We start from the raw sequence: 25,961 nt of genomic DNA on the forward strand, positions 1-25,961 counted from the left end.
AATTTTAAGGCAAAGGAAGACATCCAGAGGCTTCACCTGAGAGAACTGTTGTCACTAAGCCACCCCAGCCAGCCCAGCCCCGCTTGTGCCTTAAATCATTCTCTTCTGGTTATAAAGCCAATCAAGTCACCAGCGGAGGTCCGGGAGGCCGGGCCAAACCCCACGGTTTGCTGCTGGGGAAGCAGGACGATGCCAGGATTCCAAGCTGGAGCCAAGCAGGGTTCCATCCAGTCTCCTCTGCAAGCCATGGAGGCTAAGCCTGGGGCCTCGGCACCCTCATCTGGAAAATGGGCATGAGGGTGCCTGTCTGACCCACTTCGCTGTGAAACGTCGGGTGGATTAAAGTATTAGGCCCCTAGTCCTCCACCTTTTTTTATTCTGTGCTTTCCTTTAGTGAGATGAAGATACATAAATTATACATTCTGGGGCGTTTTGAAGAGCAAGGAAGTTTGTGCTAGCTTTCTATTCATGTCGCCAGTGAAGAGGAAGAGACGTAAAAAGATGGTTTCTAAAAAAATTTTATTGAAGTATAGTTGTTCTATGTGCGTGCGTGAATGCTAAGTTGCTTCAGTTGTGTGTGACTCTTTTCGACCCCGTGGACTGTGGTGCACCAGGCTTCTCTGTCCATGGGATTCTCCAGGCAAGAATACTGAAGTGGGTTGCCATGGCTCCTCCGGGGGATCTTCCTGATTCAGGGATCGAACCTGCATCTTATGTCTCCTGCATTGGCAGGCATGTTCTTTACCACTAGTACCACCTGGGAAGCCCATAGTTGATTTACAATGTTGTGTTAATTTCTGCTGTACAGCAAAGTGCTATTTATATATATACACGTATATACATGCAGTTTCATATTCTTTTCAGTTATGTTTTATCACAAGATATTCAGTATAGTTCCCTGTGCCATACAGTAGGGCCTTGTTGTTTATCCATCTTAAATATACTAGTTTGCATCTACTAATCCCGAATTCTCAGCCCTCCCCTCCCCCACCCCAGTCGCCCTTGGCAACCACAAGTCTGTTCTGTGTCTGCGAGTCTGTTTCTGTTTTGTAAATAAGCTCACTTGTGTCATATTTTAAATTCCACATATAAATGATATTATGTGGTATTTGTCTTTTTCTGACTTCACTCATCTTGGTAATCTCTAGGCCCATCCATGTTGCTGCAAATGGCATGATTTCAGTCTTTTATTATGGCTGAGTAGTCGTTTATGAGTGTGAGTGTTAGTCCATAAAGAAGGCTAAGCACCAAAGAATTGATGCGTTTGAATTGTGGTGCTGAAGAAGACTCAAGAGAGTCCCTTGAACAACAAGATCAAACCAGTTGATCCTAAAGGAAATCCCCGAATATTCATTGGAAGGACTATTGCCGAAGCTGAAGCTACAATATTTTGGCCACCTGATGCAAAGAGTCAACTCATTGGAAAAAAGACCCTGATGCTCGGAAAGACTGAAGGCAAAAGGAGGGCAGCAGAGGATGAGATGGTTTGACAGTATCACTGACTCAATGGACATGAATTTGAGCAAACTCTGGGAGATAGTGAAGAACAGAGGAGCTTGGTGTGCTGCAGTCCATGGGGTTGTAGATTGGATGTCCAGTCTACTTAGTGACTGAACAACAATGAAGCATTTCACTGTATATGTGTACTGCATCATCTTTATCCATTCATCTATCGATGGACATATAGGTTGCTTCCGTGTCTTCAGTTCAGTTCAGTCGTGCCCGACTCTTTGCGACCACATGGACTGCAGCACGCCAGGCCTTCCTGAGCAGTGCAGCAGAATCTCTCAGCTTGTTTGTGAGCTAGGCATTTGGCCACACTATTGATGCTCAAAACAATTTGGAGGAGGAGAGCAAAGGGGCTCACCCATCACGGGACCCTCTCTTTTCCTGTTAGGGCCAATCTCTCGTGGGCTTCTGGCCTGGAGCTTTAGTACGACAGAGCCAACAAGCCACTGGGATGGAATAATTTAGGAATAATCCAAGGGAGATGCTTAGAATGCCCAGAAACAAGAACTTCCTGGCACTAGCCATCACGGAGATCCCAGCTGCATACATTGGTGTATATGCATTGGTGCATTTCTGCAGAAGATTGGTCTGTCCCAAAGCCTTTGAAGCCCTGAAAAAGTGGCTGGTTTTTAGCCAAACCACCACTGTCCTGCTGTTGCTGTGCTGATCTGAGAGCCCTTTTATTTCTTTTTCCTTTTGAACTTTTTATTTTGTACTTGGGTATAGCCAACTAACAATGTTGTGATACTTTCAGGTGAACAGCAAAGGGACTCAACCACACATAAACATGTACCCCCCCAGCCCCCCCCGCCCCCCCCCCCCCCCGCCATCCAGGCTGCCGCATAACACTGAGCAGAGTTCCATGTGCTGTACAGTAGGTTCTTGGTGGTTATCCAGTTTACATATAGAGATGTGTACATGCCCATCCCAAACTCCCTAACTAGCCCTTCCCGCTGGCAACCATTTGTTCTCTAAGTCTGTGAGTCTCTTTCTGTTTTGTAAGTTCATCTGTATCATTTCTCTTTAGATTCCACGTATAAGGGATGCCACAGGCTGTTTCTCCTTTTCTGTCTGACCTACTTCACTCAGTATGATCCTAAGTCCATCCATGTTGCTGCAAATTGGGTTATTTCATTCTTTTCAATGGCTGAGTGATAGTCCATCATATATATGTCCCACATCTTCTTTATCCTGTTGATGGACATTTAGGTAGCTTCCATGTCTTGGTTGTTGTAAAGAGTGCTGCAGTGAACATTGGGGTGCATGTATCCATTCAGATCATGTTTTTTTTTTTTTCCCCAAATATATGCCCAGGAGTGGGAATGCAGGGTCATATGGTAGCTCTGTTTTTAGTTTTTTAAGGACCCTCCATACTATTCTCCATTGTGACTATACCAATTTACCAACACATTGTCCAAGAGCCCTTTTAGAAGATGCTCAGCTGCTGAGCTATCTGCTGTCTATGAGGGAAAGGTAGCCATGTCCCCTGGCCATTTTCCCTAGCTGTGGCTGATAACACGGGACCTCGTTCCAGAAGGACCATTTGGACTAATTTTCAGCAAGTAACTCCTCAAGGTTTGCCCTCAGGGAAATTCTTCTGCTGTCTCCTTCTCACTCAGGGTCATTTACAGGCTGGAGGACTTCTCGGGACACCCCTTTCACTAAATCATGTTTAAGAATGTTTATGACTCCAGCTAGAGCCTCAAACATGGAAGGACCTCCCAGCCCAGCAGTGGAACCGTGTCTCCTCTTAGGCTCATTGAGTAGAAAGGGACTTTATCTGGTTCACCTTCCCTCTCAGAGCCAGAATCTCCTGTACTGTGTCCGTGTTCTTGAATGCCTCCAAAACGGCAAGATCACTCTCCTGGGGGCGGCCCATTCCAGGTTGGCTGGAATCAGCTGTTCCCGGTCATTCTGTCTATTCTGTGGTAGGCCACCCACATTCTTCAGTGAGCTGGTATTTAAAGTCTTTAATTGTGATAGCATCCACACTTGACCAATACATCTAAATAAACTATACCAACTGCTTTGATTGAAATAACTGGATTCAGGTTTAGGATTCAGGGTTTAATCAGTCCTAGGTTTTATCATGTCCTGATGAAAATGACCTTTTTTTGGATAGAGTTTTGACCATTCTGATCATAACTGCCTTCCTCCTCTTGTTTTTTCCTGGAAGGTGGTAAGATTCCATGGGGGCTGTTTGCATCTGATACTGGGGCATGCTGGGAACCACCAGATCCCTAGAGGGCCTGATGGAGACAAAGCAGTGGCCTGTCTGTTCAGCATTGGTGGTGGTGTCCATCAAAAACACTTTTTGGGTCATCACGAGACAGGCTGGGACCTGGAACCCTTTGCTGCAGTGCTTGCACCTGGAGAGATGTCTCTTCCAGCAACAAAATACAAAGAAATCATAAGGGACTAAACTGTGTGTATGTGCAGTTGGTGCAGCTTATGGACAGGAAGATCCAAAAAGACCAAAAGAACCCAACGGCCACTTCTGAGGCAACTTCTGAAAAGCCGGAGGCAAAAGCACATGCCCCCTTCATATCCACCAAAGGGGCTCTAGCTTGATCTCTGGACCCACCCTACCCTCACCCCATATAAGGAACAAGCTCCCCCCAAAGAGCAAACAAGAGCACTAGTTACTTGTTTTCAGCCCCTTGTGTTGCAGCTCCAGTCCCAGTAAATCCTTGCCTGAATTTTTTGTCTGGCCTCTTTATCAATTTCTATTGATTAGGGAGTCCCAGAAACCCGGTTGGTAGCAATCCGATGGGCAGGGTCTTTCCCTTCTCTCACTTCTCTTCATGGTCTCAGGCCGGGGATTTCTGTTCTTATGGAGCTGATGCAGAAAAGGAAGTGATTACGGCAGGACAGGCTGGCACGGACCACACAGGAACTGGAGAATCAGACAACCCTTGAAGTTCAGAAAAGCCTGAACGCACCCCCCACCCCGGTCCTGACGAATTGGGGGACCCTCTTAACCTCTTTGGGGGTTTTCAGGTGCCAAGAAGATCAGATCCACCTTTGATAAAAGCTTGTTGTACCAGATCACATCTTGGGCGAAGCACAAGTTTGATGGGGATCTGGAGGGTGACGGAGATAGGACCACCCTGCAGTACTTGGCATAGACCTTCACTCAAAAGGGCTTGTTGAAATTCCAACTGAACTGGGCGTCCTGTGTTTTTATTTGTGAAGTCTGGCAACCCTAGTTGGGAGCACATTAGGAAACCAGAAGGCACGTTGGTGTTGACCAGGTAGGGGTCTGTGGGGACCTCAGCTTCAGCCTGGCCCTGTCCATGAGCCAGAACCTCTGTGTCTTGGGCTCTCGTGGTCCTGCGTGCGGGGTTGCATCCCCCGGAGCAGTGTAGGGTGCAGCCAAGACTGGTCTCCAGGCTTCCAGCCCACGTCAAAGTTATCTGCAAAGTGGAATTCAATTAACTGGTCCAGCAGAGAAGCACAGGGTCGTGGCACCGTGGGGCAAGGTATCTGGGGAATTGCATGTCGCATGTTTTCCTGCCTGGTGTCAGGGGAACAGAATTGGCTGCAAGTCATTAAAGCGCCTCACGGCCAGCCTCTCCCACTGCCGCTGGAGGCTGCCGCCTGGCATGTGCCAGACTCGGCTACGGGACCCGTTACAGATGGGAAATGACTCCGGTGGCGGGGGAGCCAGGGGCCAGACTTGGCCAACTGGCAAATCAGCTCTCCTGTGTCTGTTAATAAAGCCTGGGGACCGTGTGCGCCACCTCTGGGGAGCGGAGGCTGGAAGGCAGCCCCCTGCTGCTAGACAAGGCATCTGGGCAGGGTGGAGAGGCTGGGAGGAAACAGCATCGCTTGGGGGGTGGGGGCAGTTTTGCTCAGACAATCTCTTCGCCTTTGAAAACTCTTGGCCTTGGGAAATGAATTCCAGCAACCATGGGGTTTATCGAGCTTCTTCCTGCCCACGGCCGTGCCACCTCACTGTGCTGGAGGTCTGGAAAGAGCTCCCTAACAAGTTCCAGGTCCTTGGCAAGGTCTCTCTGCCCGTCGGGGCCTCATTTTTTCTCCTTTCTTCTGTGACAAGACGGTAAACTAGAAAAACTTGGAAGCCCCCAGCAGCCCAAGATGCTGTTTTTGCCCTTGGAGGATGGCGTGCCATTTTCCTATTGGACATGACTGGGGGTGGGCAGGGGTGTTCACACAGAGTGAGCCCTGTTATAAGCGAGAAGCAAGACTCCTAGGCTCCGGACCTCTCTTTTGAAATTAATACCCTTGAGGGCAGGGGAGTTGGCATCTTGTAGTCAGTGGGTGGCCGAGGAATGTTCCAGAACAGGGTAGTGACAAGGTGAGAGGAGGGTTAGAAGAGGGAATCGGGGTGGGGGGCCCGACTGGAGTTGGGAAGAACACAAGTGGCCCGGGCTGAGGTCCCCGAGGGAGGGGCCTGGGTGGGGTCCTGGGAAGTGAGGGTGTGAGGAACTGAAGCTGCAGACCAAGAACTGAGACGCCTCCTCAGGGCTCACTGAAGCCTCCCCGGCATTTCCGAGAGGAGGATGTTTGTGCGGCAGGAGCCCTGAGTTATTCCTCGGCAGCAAAAAAAAAAAAGCCTGGGAGACGTTAGGAAGGATCGTTTCAAAGCCTTCGGGGGAGGTGCAGCAGCCAAAAAAGGGCAGGGGAAAGAAAAAGCTCCGATGTTTACAGAGAAAAAAAAGTCAGTGGAAAAAGTGACGGGGAGGTCAAGCCCATTCGAGGGATGGTTCTGTGCGGTCCCCTGGGGAGGGGCCAGTCGCCCTCACAGACCTCGGGGGAGAAAGCCACTCGGTCTCTCACCCTGCCACCCCGCATCCCGCCGCCGTGGCCCCAGCCCAGCCCTCGAAAGGCCCCCTCCGGTCCGCTCTCTGTCTGCCTGTGCGCAGGAATCGCGTTAATCCACTGTCTCCCTGCGCGAATGGAGTTCACATTTCTGCTTGCAGAGCTCAGATGTCTGCACCCCCCCCACCCCACCCCACCCCAGGCCCTGCTTCAGAAGCCCAGGAGGGTCTGGCTGGGTGGGGGAGAGAGCTCTTTTGTACTCTGTCTTGACAAAGGGGCCCCGGCCTTTCCCAAGCCCCACAGGTGTGAAGAGCTTGTTACCCTGGTGTTTGTTCAGCCCTATTAGTGGCCTGAAGGACTGTTGACAGAGGGCCCCTTTGTGTGCAGACGCGGCTAAAGCTCTCTAAGCCTTCGACAAACACAGGCCACTTCTCTCCCGGGACTTTATCAGGAACCATCTAAAGCCCGCCTTGGCCGCTGGGAACTCCAGCCTCCAGGATGGGACACTGGGGAAGGTTTTGAAAGCATTTTCTAGTGTTTTTTTTTTTTTTTTTTCCTTTTTTTCTTTTTTCTTACACCTTGATCCACCTGTTGTCCATTCTGTTTCTGATATCAGAGATAAAGCACAGGTCTGGGGTCAGAGATTTTGTTTTCAAGTTGGAGCTTAAAAAAAAAGAAAAGAAAAGCTTTGTGGCTTGGCAGGCCTTCTGTCTCCTAAGAGAAGGTGTCAAAGAGATTTCCAGAAAGCTCAGTGGACTCCCCGCTATGAGAACTCAGCTTCAAGGGGGTTCTTGGGCCCCCCCACCCACGGTTCCTCACTGCTGACAGCCCTCTTGGAAATCCTCTCACCAAGATTCCTGCATCAGCTCTCCACCCAACGACCTTCTCCTTCAGCATGGTTTTCTCTGCCCAGAGCCCTGGCGAGTCCGCCCTTATGAAGCAGGTGGTTACCATTCTTGTCGACTACTCCCCTTCTGAGGCTGCTCCCGTGGTGAACGCCCCATCACCTCCACAAGATCAAGGTCACGGTCTGCAGGAGTCCCCTCAGAGCCATGGTACCATTGTGCCCTATCTCTGACCTACCTGCAGGCTGAAAATGGTCTTCCTGACACCTGACCCACTCAGTCCCACCCCTGTGGCTTGTTTGCAGCTAGAGCACACTCCTCCTGAACTCCTAGAAGCATCCCTGCCAGGTAGAACCTGCCCCTTAACCTCCAGGAGTTTTGGTGTCCCTTTGTCATAGACTTTCAGGGCTGGGAAAGAACTCGGAGATCATCAGACCCAATGTCCTTATTTTTCTGATGAGAACACAGAGGCTCAGAGAGGCCGAGGGCTTTCCAGTGATGGACACTGGGGTGAGCCGCAGAGCCAGGGCTAGCACTTAGGTCCCCACTCTCCCAAATCAGCTCCAGTTCTCTTGCCTCTCGTCTCTGCAGCCTTATGATGTTGTATTAGTTGTGTGCCACTTTGACTTTACTTAATCATAATGGCACAGTGGTAAAGAGTTCACCTGCCACTGCAGGAGACGCAGGTTCAATCCCTGGGTTGGGAAGATCCCCTGGAGGAGGAAATGGCAACCCACTCCAGTATTCTTGCCTGCAGAATTCCATGGACAGAGGACCCTGGTGGGCTACTGTCCATGGGGTCTCAAAGAATCGGACACGACTTAGTGGCTAAACAACAATAACAACAGCAACGATCATGACTCCACTCAAATGTGAGGTTCTAGGTCCTTTCTTTGCCTTCACACATCTTTTTTTGCCTCTGCATGTTCTGAGCCAGTGGTCCTCATGGTGTGGCCCTGGGACGGGCAGCGTCAGCATCACCTGGGGTGGTGTTAGCAGCACAGGTGGTCATGCCCCGCCTGCAGCCTACTGAACAGGTCCTGGGTGTGGGGTTCAGCTGCCTCTGTTTTGGCAGGCGCTCCTGGTGGTTCTGCGCACTCATTTATGCATTCACGTTTGAGAACCATCTCATGCTGGGTTCTTGGCAGGGGTTTAGTGGCTCCTTGAATTGAAAAGCAAACCTCAAGAGAAGGAAGGAGGACCATATATAGTCTTGAACAAGCAAAGTGTAGCAGGATCAATCCCATTCCAGGTTTGCTTCCCAACTCAGAGGCTGGCATATCTGAGGGGCTCTGTTAATATTTATTGAATGAAGAGAGGGACAAGCCCTCGTGCAGAAGTGTGCAGTGTCTGGTGGGGGGTGTCATTGGTGGTCCGGTCTCATGTCTTTAGGCATCACATCTTCTTTCTGGGAACCCCCTGGAACCCCGTGGACCAATCCTTAGCTCAGCTGGGCACTGTCACACCCAGCCTGGACTGTTAGCTTTTCTTCCAGTCAAGCGAGTTGTCCAGTCCTCCTGGCTGTGTCTAGGTGGTGCGTTCAACAGTAGTTCAGATTGAAGCTGACACTTGGACACAACGCAACACACTCTGCAAATGACTGCAAGCCCCCGAGCCTTGGCTGGAACCAAATGGCTCCCATGAGATGCTTCTAGTCTCTTAGCAGCTGCACCGCCTCTTTGGCTCACCCCAGCTGGGCACCACCGTGTCGCATTGGCAGCTGATGTCCGGGTGACAAGCTTTAAGCCCTGTATTCAGGAGGAAGGGGTAGTCCTCAGGAGTGAGCTGACAGCAACATTGACCAGACTTTTTCATATACCAGGTATCCCCGAAGACTCTGCCAGGGTAGGGACCACATTTGTCCTGCCTACTGTGCTATCCCAGCCCCTTGCCTGGAGCTTGGCATGTAGTAGGTGCCCAGGAAATACCAACTGAGTGAGTAAATAAATCTATGGGCTACCAGATTTGCCATTAGTAAAAACGAAACCTACAGTCTCGAGTTTGCAAATTGACATATGCCAGTGATCATTTTTCTTATGCCCAGCTCAGCTGTAGGCACAAAGGGGTGGGGGCCCCAGAAATGCTTGGGTGGGTTCTGCCTCAGCCCCTGTCCAGGACGAAGCCCTTGGAGGGCCCAGCACAGTGTCCACAGGTGCTGGCGGGAGCCAGGTGTGTGGGGAGCCATGACAGCTCAGCCTGGTCATCTTGGAGAAGCTGGAACTGGGCTCCAAGAATCCACCCCTGGGGGCGGAATACTTAACATTTATAAAAAAGGGTCAAACGATTTCTAAATAAACAGTATACCAAGTAGAGTAGCAAAAGACTAAATAAAAGGAAGTACAAACTACCCCAAATTCTTAAAAATAACTCTCAAATATTTTTGTTATTCTGAACCGGTCGTTTCAGAAGTTTCTTCTGAAAGCAGACCTCCCCCCACGGCTCCATTGCAGACGCCACCTTTGCCTCCCCATGGGCTCTCTCTCCAGGGTGGCTTCTATTCCAACCGATTTCTTTTCAATTTAGTTCTAACTCCACTAACCTTTGCTGCTGGTCTGTGGACCAGTAGCAGCAGTGCCCGGGGTTGGGGCATGGGGGTGGCTGTTAGAGATGCAGACTCCCAGGCCCCTCTGGCCCTTCTGAATCAGAATCTGCATTTGAACAGGTTACGCAGGGGGTTCCATCTACAGCCACGGCAAGAACACTTATCTGTCCTCTGATTTTTTTTTTTTCAGACCCTGCTGTCTCTATCTGGTCTCAGCAGAAGGGCCTCCCTGAGCATCAGTACCCCCATAGCTCTAGCATGCATACTCAGTTCTGTCTGACTCTTTGTGACCTTTTTGACTGCAGCGCGCCAGGCTCCTCTGTCCATGGGATTCTCCAGGCAAAAATACTGGAGTGGGTTGCCATTTCCTCCTCCAGGGGATCTTCCTGACCCAGGGATCGAACCCGCATCTCCTGCAGTGGCAGGTGGATTCTTTACCACTGAGCCAGCCTTGAAGCTCCCATAGCTCTAGGCACAGTGGGAAATTCCAGGTCTACAGTGTGGTTACCAGACTGCTGTCTGGCTCTCTTCTGAGACAGAAGTGCCCTGAGGGCAGATCTCTGTCTTGTCTGCTCACACCACAATCTGGTCCTTTTAAAGGCTTCAGTTGGCATTTGTTGAAGGAAGAAACGGCTGCCGCTCTCTGGGTGGCATTTGAAGCTGCAGAGTTTGCTGTGTCAGGCAGCAGCCAAGGATGTAAAGCTTCCCCTACCCTTGGGCTGAGGGATTCACCATTTCTGTAACCCAGGCTTTCTCACACTTGGCAGTATTAGCATTTGGGGTGGTATGACTTGGCTGTGTCTGCTCTGTGCTGGGTAGGACTTTGGTGTCTGTCCTCAAGATGCTGATAGCAGCTCCTTTGGCAGTTGTGACATCCAAAAATGTCTGTAGTAATGTTGTCCAACGTCTGCTGGGGGACAGAATGGCCCGTGGTTGAGAACCACCGCTCTAATCCCCTACCTGGAATGTTCTGGACATTTCGTGTGTCACTTAGTAGGTCTTGTGGGCCTCACCTGGCAGCCACAGACCAAATTAGCAAAGGAACTGGTGATGGAGGCAGCCCCTTCCCCTTCCAACCCTGTAAGTGCCCACTGTGTCCCACCTGCCCCGGTAGCCTGGACATGTGGAAATGTGTCCATTCCATTTAAGTTGTTGAAATCTTGACAGCAAGTTGCTTAAAAGTGTCAGGCGCTCAGCTGAGCTAGAGAGACACCTGAGATGTTCGAATTTGAAGCAGGTGACTTAAACAACAGGTCTAAAATGATAGTAACATTGAAATCTTTAATCAGAAAGAGGCTTAACCAGTGAAAGTGGTGACTGCCCTTAGCCCCATTTTCCTCATGGAATGGTCCACTGGTGGAGGGACAGCTGGATCAGACAGTTAGGGGCTGGTCTCACCAGTAATGAGTGAGGGGTCTCATGGCAGGTCTGAGAACTGTGCTTCCATGGGCACTCAGGCAGCCCAGGGCTAGGCACTGTTTCCTGCATACAAAGCCCCCAGCCTGTGGGTGGAACACACAGGAGCCGGTTATTTGGGGCAGTTCAGTTGCAGATACCTGAGTCCAGAGTGCCCTGCTGTGCTGCCAGACTAACCCGGGCAACTTTTCTCAGAAGTGCTGACCTGGAAGGGGAAAATGTTAGGATGGATCCTGTGTGCGGGGAAGGTGGGGAGGACCCTGTGTTCCGAGCTCTGAGGGGACCCATTGAACAAGGCCCACCCTGTTCCACGAGCTCCCCTGAGCCACATGGCATTCAGGGGAGCCAGGACCTGAGTCTCTGAGAGACAGGGCCAGGATCCAGCTTAGCAACATGTGCTGGGTTTTCCCAGGGCCTGGGAGAGCCCTGGGGGGACTGGGGTTAGCACATCACACCTTTCAGGAGAGGGCCAGCTCCTGTGACAGGTAAAACCAACAAACCAATGGGTTTGTTATCAAACCAACAGGGGCGGATTCAGTTGCCATGGTGTGTGAGGTCTTACTAGGCCTTCCTTGGGGTCCCAGAAGGAGTCCAGAGCATCCTAATGTGGGTTCTTCTCCTTGGAGCACTGCAGTCCACTTGAGCAGACAGAAGCTAAATCAATGAGTTAAAGCAGGAGGACAAGTTTAAAGGAGTTCAAAGCCACAAGAAATATCACAAATGCCACAAGGCTATGCCTTGGTGGAGGGTGTCAGTCCCCCACTTATCCTATATTTCTACCTATCTACCTACCTAATCTTTCTACTCATCCACCCACCCATCCATATATCCACCCACTTACCCATCTACCCATACACTCATCCATTCATCCACCCATCATCCATCCATCCACCTACCCACCCACCCACCAGCCCATCCATCATCCATGTGTCCATCTACTCAGCCACCCACCCATCCATCCGTCCGTCCATCCATCCATTCATCCGTCCGTCCATCCATCCATTCATCTTCCCTCTTGCTTTCTTATTTTTGCTCTTTCTCTCATTTGTACAGTGAAAGCATATTGAGGTCTGCTGTGGGCTGGAAGATATAAGGGTGAACACTGTCCGCATCCTCCAGGAACCATCCCCACTGAGGGGAGCATTTGTCCCACTTAATGTAAGAGCTTGCTCGTCTGCCCCATCCATCTATGATACCAGGAGCCCCTGTCTCCCTCAGGGCCTGTGGCACTGGACGTGGCACAAAGCTGGAGCACCTACCTGTGTGTTGATTGAACCACCTGGAGGTGGTGAGGGGTTGGACAGTCCAGGTTGGTGGGAGAAGTTCATAGAAGCTTAAGGAGTGGTGGTGACAGGTATGTGTGAAGAGGCTTAGAGGACCTTTCAATAGGAGAGGAAAATGGGACCCATCTCCTGAACCCCTTTCCCTGCTGGGTGGTGGGTGAGGAGCTTGCTTCCTCCTTCCTCTTTCCGAGTGTCCCCATGTCATGCCTCTGGGTCTGAAATGCAACTGTCTGTGACGTGTCCTTGGCGATCTCCACACAACAACTGAAGGAGGCATGGTGCTTGGGGTGCAGGCCAGACCAGCTCCCTTGGGTGGCTGGTCTTTTGGTCCCAGGGGTCCCCCTGGTCAGGGTGCAGCGGTGCTCCTCTAAGCTGTGCTGCCCTCTGCCCTCCCTGGTCTCCCAGGCTGACCTCTCCATTCTCACAAACCTCCCCTTTCCTTCCCGCCTTGAAATCTGATAACAGAACTAATACCCAATATTTTTGCTTCCAAGAGAGGCAGGAGATAAACAGGAAGGCGTGAGGGATTAAGGTGTCTTTCCAAGGAAGGGGCAGGAGACAGGCTGGGAGCCGGGTGACATCCCTGTGTACAGCCGAGGGCTCCAGATGTGAGCTGCTTGGCCCGACGCATTTTTCCATTTGTGCAGAGAAAATAAAACAAAGAGAAAAGAAAACAAGCCGTAAAATGCGTTGCAGAAGCCTGAGTGTGGGCAATGGTCACTGATGTCCCCTGACAGCTCCAGGAGAAGGGGGGACAGGGTGGGGGGCAGGGGAGCCCTGCCTTTTGATGTTCAGTCTCTGAGCTTTCTTTTGTGTGACCAGTTGTTTGAGAAGAGCTTCGGTTGGTGGAAGGTGCGTGGAAAGTAGAGCGATACCAGCCAGAGGTTTCCCTTGGAGTGGGGAAGTGGGGTGCTGAGCTCCCAGGAGGTCACGGGGGACAGATGGGCTGACTTTGCAGATGTAAATACCAGCTTAGCATCTGCCTCTGAGATGGACCAGAAGATGCTGTTCCTGAGGCCTTTCTCCTAGCCCAGAGGCCTGAGGAAGTGTCACCCTGGAGATCCTTCTAGATCCCTATGTCAGGCCCTGTGACTTCTGTCCAAGTAGAAAAGATCTGGATTCTGATCCTTGGTCTAGGGCGAGCTGTTCCTTCCAGGGACCTGGGTCCTTTCCTTTGGGGCAATTGGCCAGGAACCGAGACCTGGGCTCTAGTCCTGGGCCCCCATTTCCTGGCTCGGTGGTCCTAGGCTGGTAGTTTGCTTAACCCCTCAGAGCAGCACCCTCTCCCCAAGTCTGGCTGAGTGAGTCCCCAGGGACTGTGAACTTGTATCATGCCCTGTGCTCCTGGGCAGGGCATGGCTGAAGAGGTTTCTTTGTATCTAGTTGAACTCAGCCCTGAGGGCTGGAGATGATGAGGGGAGACTTGTAAAGCTCTTGGGAGTCATTCTTTGGCCTAATTTGGCTTCTGGATGCTGCTTCCAGACTTCAGGCTTAAGCTGAGGTCTTTTCTCTTGTATCACACACAGCACGTCCTCTAAAGCCCTCATCCATCTCTACTTGTAAATAGTGTGTCATTTGGAGAGTGACTCTAGGAAGAATATTTAAAGAAGTTTATCATAACATCAGAGAGAAAAATGAAAGAGGCAAAAATTTTTAAATCACCAAAGTAGTATGTGAATAAGAAACTGGTAAAAATATTTGCAACTGGTATATAAAACATACAAATACAGTAGATGTCATCAGAAAAAAAAACCCACCTTATCTGAAAACTGGGCAAATGACATGAACAGGCAGTGCATATCCAAAAAAAGAAATATAAATAGAAAAACAAACACACGGAGAAATGTCCAACCTCACTGGTCATCAAAGACATACAAATTAAAATTGTGTGTTTTCCAGATGAATTGGCAAAGGTTAAAAAAAAAAAAAAGGAATGCTGATACCAAATGCATATTGTTTTTCTTTTCAGCAGTATGGAGAATAGGAAGTAGGAGCTTTCACATCCTGCTAGTGGGAGAGTAAACCAGGACAGCCTTTCTTGAGGGCAATTTGGCATTTGGGATCTTGAGTTAAAAACACCAAAATTTAACATAGCAATTCTGCCCTGAGAAATTTACTGTATGACAGTCCTCAGAGCAGAGTACACATATGTGTGTTCAAAGGTGGTTACCCCTGTATTGTTTATAATAGTGAGAAACTGGAAATAACTGCCCAACCCGGGAAGGCTCTGCTTTTTATTTTGAATTTTTGGCCACACCTCGTGGCATGTGGGATCTTCCTCAACAAAGGCTTGAACCCACACCCCCTGCATTGGAGGGCAGAGTCTTAACTACTGGACCACCAGGGAAGTCCCAAGGCCCAGCTTTTCACTGCGTCAACTTCTGTTTCCAAGGAGCCCATTTCGTGTATTCACGTTATCTGACATTAAAAAATATTCATCATCATGCGAAAATACCTAGGAAGTGAGAGGTACATGGATGATCCATGTCTGTCAGAAAGAAAGAGCTCCACAGCTGAGTAAATGTTAATTAAAGCCTGTAGGGAAAGCCCCGATATTAACAGCAGTTGGTGGAAATTTGAGTGTGTGTGTGTGTTTTTTTTTTAACCTTTCTGCTTTTGTTTTTCAAGTGTCTGGTATTAAACATATATTTAACAATTACATAAAAGGTGATTTAGGACTTTCCTGGTGGTCCAGTGGTTAAGACTCTGCTTCCAATGCAAGGGGCACGGGTTCAATCCCTGATCAGGGGACTAAGATCCCACATGCCACGTGGTGCAGTCAGGGAAAACAACAAAAAAAGCTATTTAAAACAAGCTTATCACAAAAGCAAAAGCAAGTTGCATTGTAGAGTGTGCAAGATTAGGCCAGATTTAAGCTGGAGATAACCCCGAGTTAGAAGCCTAAAGAAGAAACAGGTAACAGTGTCACAGGGTAACATAAGGAATGCTGAGTGGGGGGGCCCTCCTGGGTGCCTGGGGAGCTCAGATCCTTTGTGTGTAAGCTGGGCGGGCGGAAGGTGAAGATGGGCCTGGAAGTGACATTGAAACCAAGAAAGGGCTGATGGAAGGAGGCAGTCAGATGAGAAGGGGGCTTGAGAGCAGAGAGTCCTAGGAGGGAAGGAGCAGCACATGCCTGTCCCCACAGAGGGGACGGGTGAGGGGTCCTCATATGTGGCCTGCTCCAGAAACTGCAAGGGTTTGACACAGCTGAAGCCTAAGAGGAGAGGGGGCTGAGCAGAGCTACAGTGGGAGAGAGGAGCTGGACCAGTTTATACAGAGCCCTGGAGGCAGTGTTAAATGATTTTGATTTTATTCAGTGGGGAGCCACTGAAAAATTTCAAGTAGGTGCTGGACATCCTCAGACAGGGGCTCAGAACTCCTGTCCCGGTTATAGTGTTGGGAGCCTGGAGGGCTCAGTGGGGCGGGGGTTGGGGGAGGGCGGTGTCTGAGATCTGATGGATGGAGAGCAGTGAATGGGTCTGGGGGAAGCGCCTCTGGGTCCACAAGAAGACCTCGAAGCGGAAGCCGGAAATGTGGATTTGCGGGTCAGGAGCACAGAGGCAGTCACTGCTGTGAGGGGTGAACCAGGCAGACCCGGGAGAGCATCAGAGTGGAGGGGAAAAGTCCACAGGAACACTAGTGTGGGGAACAGGCAGAGGGAAACAGGATTAGGCAGAATTGTGAAGCCCAGGGGCGGGATGCTGAGGGCCTGTCTGGAGGACCCGGCTGCCAGGAGTGTGGCCACCACGCTGTGGGAGGAAGTTCTGCAAGTTGATGGCAGGAGGGGAGATGGTGCAGGAGGAGGTGGGGAAAAGGAGAGTCCAGGCCAGTGTCTGGAGCTCAAGGACGTGCGGAGTGTGCACGGGTAGAAGTGATGCTCAGAAGCAGTACGTGCATCTGCTTGGGCTGCGGTGATAAAATGCCTCCCGCTGGGACGCTTAAACCAACACATGTATTCTCATAATTTGGAGGCTGGAGTCAGGATCAAAGTTTGGGCAGGTCTGCTTTCTCCTGAGACCTCTCTCCTTGACTTGCACCCCTGCCACCTCTCTGGGTGTCCAGACTTCCTCTCTATAAAAAGAGGACACCAGTGCTTGGACTAGGGCCCACACTAGTGTCCTCATTGAAACGAGAGAGGACCCCATCTCTAGGGTACGTCCTCTGTCTGCCAGTGAAGTAAAAGTCATTCAGTGGTGTCTGACTATACTGTCCATGGGATTCTCCAGGTCAGAATACTGTAGTGGGTAGTCTTTCCTTTCTCCAGGGGATTTTCCCAACCTAGGGATCGAACCCAGGTCTCCCTCCCACATTGCGGGCAGATTCTTTTTTACCAGCTGAGCCACCAGGGAAGCCCAAGAATACTGGACTGGGTAGCCTATCCCTTCTCCAACAGATCTTCCCGACCCAGGAACCAAACTGGGGTCTCCTGCATTGCAGGCATATTCTTTACCAACTGAGCTATCAGGGAAGCCCTCTGTCTGCCAGGATGTCTCCAAATACAAGTTACATTTAGAGATTCTGGGGTTAGGGCTTCAGCATATGAATGGGGGGCAGGGGAGGGGCACAGTTCAGCCCATAACAAGCAGGATTTGGGCACAAGAAGGATGCCAGCTGCACCTCCCAACTCTGACTGGATATAGATAGAGGGTGGGGGTGGTGATCCTTTGCAGAAATTGAACCATCTCCATGGGGAGGGAAGCAAGTGCCTGGCGATGGGTCAGGCACAGTCAGGTGGTCCGTAGGGGCTGATGGATGCAAACAGGGGAGCCTAGGAAAAGCTCCCAGAGGAAGGGCTGGCTTGAGGTCGGGCCGTGGAGGAGGGGGAACTGGAGGGGATGTTCAGAGTCTTCGGTGGCCCCCTCCTGACCGGAGTCCCTGCCTCTCACAGCCTGTAACTGCAACCTGCATGCCCGGCGGTGCCGTTTCAACATGGAGCTTTACAAGCTGTCGGGGCGCAAGAGTGGGGGCGTCTGCCTTAACTGTCGCCACAACACGGCCGGCCGTCACTGCCACTACTGCAAGGAGGGCTACTACCGCGACCTGGGCAAGCCCATCACCCACCGCAAGGCCTGCAAAGGTAGGCGGGGCGAGGCCCCGGCGCCGCCTCTATCTTCCTATATCTATCTATCTATCTATATCTGTCTGTCTGTCTATCTCCCCCTCTATCTCTTTTATTCTTATCCCCATGCTGAGATCATCGCATGCATGCACGCCTTTTGGAGGTGTAAGCCGGAACAAAGGGGCGGTGGAGACGCGACTCAGGGAGAAGAAAGGGGGGTGGTGATCCCCGCGAGGGTGCAGGGCTCCCGGCCCCGCCCCGCCCCCTCTGTCCGCACAGGTGTGCTGCATACCGCAGGGCGGGGGTCATGTTCCCCCGGCTTACTCTCGGCACAAAGGACTCTCTTTCACCAAAACCTCGCAGATGCATTTCTTTGGAGGTGTGCGCCCACCACCCTCCACCCCACCCCTCGCGGCCTCCTCCAGCCCTCAACACTCAAACAGACGCGCACCTTCACAGATGTCGGCAACTTGGGGAGGGGGAAAGTGGGGTGAGAGGCAGGGGTTCAGAAGGAGCATTTAATCCACCTGCAAACAGTTTCACTTCTCAGGACAAAAAATTAAACGGAGACGGGGGTCTCTATTTTCGTTCCTTGAAGCAAGCTGTAATGTTTTAACTTTCTGCTGTTTGTTTTCTCCCACTAACAAAAATGAAGCCGTGATCAGATGACTCCAAGGAGTTGATGAAATGCCAGGGAATTTAGTGACAATGGGGGAGGGGAGAAGTGCTCCCCTCCTCCTCCCCACCCTGCCACATGCATTTGTTTTTGGGAATTCCAGGAACCAAGGCCCTCTGGGTCCAAAACTCGGGGCCTAGGGACACTGCTTGCCGAGAGCCTGACTTCCTGGGAAGATGTTCATCTCTGAGGGCTCTTGGGCCACAAGCCAGTGTGGCTGGGATCCTCACAAGGGCCTGTAAAGACCCTGAGGCAGGAGAGACCCAAGCCAACCTAGGCCTGGATGAGGAGCTGCAGCAGAGGAGTCCTTCTATGGCTACTGCTTAGCCCTGGATGAAGCCAGAGTATCATCTTCTTAACAGGAAATCCACCAGATGTTGGGCACTTGTGTGCAGTACTGATTACATAATTTGTGGGCCCCGGTGCAAAATGAAAATATGGGACTTCTTCTTGTTCAGCAATTGCTAAGAATTTCAAAATGGCAAGCAGAGTTTCAGCCTAGCTTGTGCCCTTCTGAGTGTGGGGCCCATGCAGCCTGCCCTACTGGTGCAGAAAGCTTTTCTCTAAAAAACAGATTCCAAGTCTGTCTTCTCCCAGAGAAGTCCCTGAGATTCCAAATAAGCAGAGATGAACAGGGTGGCTTCCCTCACACAAGGTCTCTTTCCAGTTCTGTGGACCTAAGGCTGCCTCTGGTGGTTGCTGAGAGAAATTTAAGCATTAAGGTAGCTGGGCTGTTTTCCATGTTAAAAACAACCGATCCAGGTGAGAAAGCCCCAGGAGAGTTTGACCAGAAATTGAGAAAGATGACCTGGGAAAACGGACCCAAGAAATATCCACAGTAGCAGGAAGGCAGGGGCACCAGGGAAGGAGGGCTTTGGGTTTTCAGAGGAGGTAGTTGGAAAGTGGCCAGTGCCTTGTGCCCAAGTGTTTTGTTGTCTTTTTTCTACAGAAGAAATTGAAGTTGAGGTCTTATAAACAACTGGCTGCACATAGATTTCTTGGAGATTTGGCCAAAAAAATTTTCTCAACGGGAGCCAGTCAGGTGGGCAGTCCTGTGCCCGTGAATGAGATCTGGGCTCTGTTTGGAAGGGCAGTGGTCACTTCCTGTAGTGCCAGTTTCAGCTGTCAGAGAAGGAAAGGCATGTCCCCTGGAGAGTCAGGAAGGAGCAAGGCCTTGGTCATCTTGCCATCTGCATCCCCTCCCTTTCCTCTGTTGCTGTGGGGAGGGCCGAGGGCCGAGTGTGGCCTGACAATGCTCAGAGTGAGATCTCAGAAGGCCACAGGGTCCTGGGAGCCTGCAGACCATCCTCTGGGGCTCTGCCACTCTGGTTCAGTGGTGTGGAACTACAGGCTTCCTGTGCTGGTTTCTAGGAGGAACAGGTTCAGGCAGGCGAGGGTGGGGTCCTGGCTTCTTTCAAATGCTCTGGCTAGCCTGGGTGGCTTTGTCTTTCCTCCCAGCCCTGGACAGCAACCACTTTGATGTTAACTCTGAGAGAAGGACCATGGAAGAGGAAAAAAATGTAAGGATGGAATCTGCTCAAAAGAATACTTGCTTATCCTTCTGGGGAAATGTGTTAGGAGAAGTGAGACTGTCAGTGCCTCCTGATTAGCAGGGGAGGACAGTGTTTCAAGGATCCTGCCTCCTGATTGGTGAGGAAGAGCATTTCCTGAAGGGCTCTGCTTCACGACTGGTGAGAAGAGACAACACGTTGAAGATATCATCTCTGATTGGTGAGAAGAAGAATGTGACCTGAAAGGTCCTGCCATTTCCCTCTGAGGAAAGGCATCTTTTGAAAGTTCCCCATCTTTCCTCTTAGCTCTTTTTTTTCCTGATGTCACCCCCTTAGAGATGTGGGAACTTGGAGTCCACAGTTCCCCCCACTCATAAAGACCCTGGGATTTGTGGGGAACCAGCTATAGTTCAGAAGCTGGCAGGGTAATGTGTACCCTCGAGATCTTCAGACAGGGGTCTTTGTCATCACCTTCGGAGAATTCCACTGTCTTGTCTTCCCAGGGCTGGATGGTTTAAGGAAATGGTTCCTTTGGTGGCAGCATGATCCCAGTATTTTGATCCCTGATTGTTCACTGTCAGAGACTTCTAGAATCATGTAGATTGTAGCCCTGAGGTGAAAGCTGTACTTCTTTGCTCTGTCTCAAATGCATTTCATGGGGGAAATGGGACAGCCAGCAGTGCCTCTTGACTCAACTGGGCTGTTGACCTAAGGGTGCCTGGAAATAGTCATGGGGGCCCCTTGAGCCCGGACTTCCCAGGGACTGGGAGGAGCCCCGAGCATGGGCCTGAGGCCACCCATACACTGCGGGTGATGGGCTGACTCCTGACCTTGTTCAGTTGAGAGCAGGGGTGGACCCAGACAAGAACAGCCTGGAGCAAGGGCATTCCATCCCAAGCATCATTATGCCATCCCCCCAAGGGAAGTTTCGTAGCAACAAGTTTGTTGGGTTCTTTCTCCCCTCCCCTAGTTTGGAACCAGATGGGGGGCTGGCAGCGCTAGTGCATACAAAGGGCTGTAGTCAACATGCCCAGGGAGCAGGCGGCTGCACTCTCTCTGCCATTCAGCGCGATTTCACAGCCCTGGGAAGGCCTCATTATGGCCTGGGCTGTTTTCCTATACAAAGTCAGACGAGATGAGTTTCTCCCCTTTCTCTGCAGAAGGGTGTGTGAGTGATACTCGTCCTGGAATCTGTCAAGAGGGATAGGCGGTTTTGTTTACCGTTTGTCTTCTTTATGGACTCGGGGGCTCTTTTTCTTTAGAGCCAGCAAAGAAGACGTTACCATTTAACCATTTCAGCCAGGCCTCCCTTTAAACGATATTAATTTATCATCTCCTCAAACCATCTGTGATGGATAAAGACATTCCGGGTGTCTCCCGTGAACTGAATTGTGATGAGAACGGAGAAATTACCCACGGCATCCAGCGCCCGCCTGGCTCAGAGCGGCCTGTTTCTTGCCGTCATTGCCCTGCCCCCTTCAAGTTCACAGTCACCATGGCTCGTCGCAAGCCGCTGAGAACGTGCCTGAGCCCTCGGAAGCTGTGGGCAACAGTGGACCTATAGCCCCCGGGGGTCCCCAGTCTGAGCAGAAAAGCTTCTGCTTCTCCCCCACACCCCCCCTTAACAGGGACATTACTTGGGAAGGAACTTCTGCTACCAGAAGAGCAGCAGGTGGTCCCCAGCCCCAGGCTAGGAATTGTCCCATCTGAAAATGGGAATTAGTAACAGTCCCTTCTTGGGACTTCCCTGGTGGCCCAGTGGGTAAAACTCCCTGCTCCCAATGCAGGGGGCCCGGGTTAAATCCCAGATCAGGGATCTAGATCCCACATGCTGTGACTAAGAGTTCACATGCTGACACTAAAGATTCTGCATGCTGCCAGAGAAGATCCAAGATCCGGAGTGATGCAGCTAAGACCTAGCACAGCCAAATAAATACATATTAAAATGATATCAGGAAGAGACATCACTTTGCCAACAAAGGTCCATCTATCTAGTCAAGGCTATGGTTTTTCCAGTAGCCATGTACGGATGTGAGAGTTGGACCACAAAGAAGGCTGAGCACCAAAGGCTGGTTTCGAATTGTGCTGGAGAAGACTCTTGAGTCCTTTGGACAGCAAGAAGATCAAACTAATCAATCCTAAGGGAAATCAACCCTGAATATTCATTGCAAGGACTGATGCTGAAGCTCCAATACTTTGGCCACCTGATGCAAAGAACCGACTCATTGGAAAAGACCTTGATGCTGGGAAAGGTTGAGGGCAGGAGAAGAAGGGGATGACAGAAGATGAGATAATTGGATGGCATCATCAACGCAATTGACATGAGTTTGAGCAAACACTGGAGATGGTGAAGAACAGGGAAGCCTGGTGTGCTACAGTCCATGGGTTAGCAAAGAGTTGGACATGACTGAGCAACTTAACAACAGCAACAATAATAATAATAGTCCCTCATCCCAAGTGTTACAGAGTTGATTAAATGAGATGATGTAGAGGAGGTGCCTGGCACATGGCGTGCACGCCACACCAGGAACTGTTACAATCATTGGTACAAGCAGAGGAAAAGTGAGTAACCAGAGCTGCTGTTACTGCCAGCGTGCACACCACGTGGAGACCATCGCCCAGGCTCCCCTCGGCCTTAGTTCTTTCCGTGAGCGTGGTGCCTAGGACAGCTGGCCCCTCTTACTTGAGGGGCTTAAACCTCATGTGGACTTGAAAGCTGATTCCCACCAGACTGCATAGGGCCCGAGGAATTTGCCCTAATTCCATTGCACACACTCAATATTAGGAGCAAAACTGATAAATGGCTGGAACAGCAGAGCTGGGTGCCTGGCAGCTGCAGGCAGGGGTGGGGGTGGGGGGCTCAGCGGAGAAGATGGGAACAGGTTGGGTGTGTCCAGGTGCGGTTCTGAAGGTGCCACTAAGAAAGATCCACAGCATCTGAGGGCCCTCGGGCTGAAAGGCAGATGCAAGGCCCGAGTTCGTCCCCATTACCGGTCACCCTGGTGCTCTGGCATCTCCCCCACCATCCAGCCCCTGCTTGCCTGCTGGACTCTGTGCATCCAGTGTGTGCAGACAACACACATACACATCTGAACCTTTCACCTGTAAATCAGCTGCAGGAAGACTGTAGTTAACTATTAATAGATCACAGAGGGTCAAATAACCCAGTTTGGGATGCCGGGGCTCCCCCTTCCACTTCCTGCTGTCTGCACCTTCATCCGAAAGTGTCGGGGGAAAGAGAGGTCGTGCAACTTGAAATGTGTCTTCTTTTGTGCCTCCTTAGCAACTGCTGGGGGGAGAAGGTGATGGCACCCCACTCCAGTACTCTTACCTGGAGAATCCCAGGGACAGGGGAGCCTGGTGGGCTGCCGTCTATGGGGTCGCACAGAGTTGGACACGACTGAAGCGACTTAGCAGCAGCAACCGCTGGGAGAAAGAAAAGCAGAGCCTAGGAGGAGCGGACAAACAGCTGAGATGAAGTTTGCAGATTACCTGTGGATTTAAATTATCCTCGTCCCTCATTAGCACAGAGAATTTGGAAGTGGGGAGTGTTCGTTGTTGCGTTTGCCACTGATCTCAGATGTGAGGGGAGGGTCTTTCCTGCGCGTCCCTCCTCCTCTCCTCCAGATTTAGGGTCCATGAAACAGCCTCTTCCCACAGGGAGGGCGACACAGTGGCCCTGAGCGTGTGCACTGATTGAACCCGTGTCCATGGATCTCCTGCCCCACATGGGAACTGGGGGTCCAGTGGTGACCAGCACAGACAGGTTCCTGTGGAACTTATGTTCTGGAGGGAGGTTGATGATAAAGAAGAAACAGTAAGCAGAGGATTATTATAGATTGTGGTGAGTTACATGGAGGAAATAAATAAGCTGGAGATAGTGTAACTGGCAGTGGGGAGGGGAGGCTGCTTTGCAGGGCATCCCATGAGGACCTGTCTGAGGATGGGATGGACTTCAAGATGAGACCTGGGGTTCAGGGGCAAACAGCCATGGGGACACTGAGGAGCGGTACCCATGCCTGAGAGCAGGAAAGGGCTGGAGGGCTGGAGGGCTCTGAGTCAGAAAGGAGGGAAAGGAAAGGGCCAGTTCTGAGAGCCACGGGGGCCGCCAGGAAGGCTAAGGATCAGTGACCAGACTGATACTCACAGTGTGCCTCGTAAGAAGCTTCTGCTGTGAATGAGCAGACAGGGGGAAGTATTTGTACATCACGTATCCGGCCAAGGATTTGAATCCAGCTTATGTGGAGAACTCTCAAAACTGCACAATAAGGCAATAACAACCACTCAGCTAGAAATGGGCAGAATACTTGAACGGCTACTTGGTGAAGATACAGGGATGGTGGATAAATGCCTCAACCATCATTCTTCTGCATTAGGGAAATGTAGACTAGAACCATGGCGAGATGCCACCACCCACCCATTGTTGCTGTTCAGTCGCTAAGTTGTGCCCCGACTCTTTGTGACCCCATGGACTGTAGATCTCCAGGCTCTCTGTCCTTGGGATTTCCCGGGCAAGAATACCGGAGTGGGTTGCCATTTCCTTCTCCAGGGGATTTTCCCAACCCAGGAATTGAACCTGCGTCTCCTGCATTGGCAGGTGGCTTTTTCACTCCTGAGCCACCAGGGAGAAGTGAAGCATAGAGCTGCCATAATACCAAGCAATGCTTCCTCTTGATGTTTATCCCAGAGAAATGAAATCTGTGTTCACACAAAAAAAGGCACATGGATGTTGATAAAAGCATTATTCACAACTGGCAAAAACTGGAAACAGCCCAACTGTGCTTTGGTGGGTGAATGGTCAAACAACCAGTGGTATGTCCGTGTTGTGGAATCTGGCAGTGCAAATGGACACGCTGTTGACTGACCTGGCAACACGGATGCATTTCAAACGCATTAGGCATGTGTGTGTGATAAGTTGCTTCAGTCGTGTCTGACTCTTTGCGACCTTATGGCTCCTCTGTCCATGGGATTCTCCAGGCTAGAATACCGGAATGGATTGCCATTTCCTGCTCCAGCGAATCTTCTGAACCCAGGGATTGAACGAACCCATGTCCCTAACATCTCTTGCATTGGCAGGTGGATTCTTTACCACTAGCGCCACCTGGGAAGACGCACTGGGCATAAAGGAGGCCAATTTTAAAAGATTACCTGCTGTATGATTCCATCCACCATACATCCTGCTGCTGTTGCTGCTAAGTCACTTAATCATGTCTGTCTCTGTGCGACCCCATAGATGGCAACTCACCAGGCTCCCCCATCCTTGGGATTCTCCAGGCAAGAACACTGGAGTGGGTTGCCATTTCCTTCTCCAATGCATGAAAGTGAAAAGTGAAAGTGAAGCTGCTCAGTCATGTCCAACTCTTTGTGACCCCATGGACTGCAGCCTACCAGGCTCCTCTGTCCATGGGATTTTCCAGGCAAGAGTACTGGAGTGGGGTGCGATCACCTTCTCTGACCATACATCCTGCACCTCCATAAATCCCAGAATAAGGTATTCTGAAAAGATCCGGGGTTGCCGGGCGTCAGGACAGGGGCCTCACCGCAGAGGAGGGTCAGGGCTGCCTGCCTCCGGGTCAGCTTTGTGGGGGCCCTCAGTAACCCCAGTGCACTTCTCATAGCTGACAGCACAGATCTCAGAGACCAGAGTCCAGCCCAGTGCAGCAGTGCATGGTGTCGGGCAGGGTGCCCCATGGGTGTGGCGCGAGGGCCTGGCATGCCTGGCGGCAGGAGCATGTTCCTGGTCCCCTGAGCTGAGACACTGCAGTGGACTGCAGCAGTGGGGGTGACGGTCCCCGGGGACAGGACACTGCCCTGGATCTTAGCCTGTTTGGTTGGAAGCAACTTTAGTGCAAGTATAAACCTCTGGCCTTAGAGATGAGCTACCCAAGACTCAGAGCGAGGCACTAGCCCAGGGTCATACCGCATTACTGGCAGGGAGGGATCAGACCTGGGTCTCTTGACACCCATATGAAACCATCTGTGTGTCCTTAGCTGTTCCTATCTGGCTGATGACCCCAAGCAAGGACAGTCTGGCTTCTCTGCACCATCGGGCTACCATCCAGCCCATGTGTTCATGAGAAACCTGATCCGGCCGCCTTCTCAGGGCCCTGGGCTTCCTCCTGGTCTCACCTTCCTCTTCATGGAAAAACTCTCCGGTGGATTGTTTCCCAGGGCCAGGTTCTGCCTGCTGCGTGCAGATGATGACTTGCCGGGGAAGGGCCTGACCTCCTCCGAGTGGAGTGGCTGACATCCAGGGAAACGGGAGTCACCGAACCAGGCTTCCTGCAGGAGAAGACATTCTGACCCAGAGCCTGTTCTCGGAAGAATCCGGGAGG

General features: G+C 51.2%; 1 protein-coding gene across 3 annotated transcripts in view; it reads left to right on the forward strand.

Annotated features, from left to right (window-relative positions):
- Positions 1-25,961, forward strand: part of NTN1 (netrin 1) — a 205,280-nt gene that overhangs the window by 119,129 nt on the left and 60,190 nt on the right. For all 3 annotated transcript variants that reach the window (XM_024980172.2, XM_005220368.5, NM_001192566.1), the window contains one exon: positions 17,269-17,457. In XM_024980172.2, coding sequence (XP_024835940.1) covers positions 17,269-17,457 — 189 coding nt within the window. The remainder of the gene's footprint in view (positions 1-17,268; positions 17,458-25,961) is intronic.

This window comes from Bos taurus, chromosome 19 (genome assembly GCF_002263795.3).
Source record: "Bos taurus isolate L1 Dominette 01449 registration number 42190680 breed Hereford chromosome 19, ARS-UCD2.0, whole genome shotgun sequence".
NCBI classification, from domain to species: Eukaryota; Metazoa; Chordata; class Mammalia; order Artiodactyla; family Bovidae; genus Bos; species Bos taurus.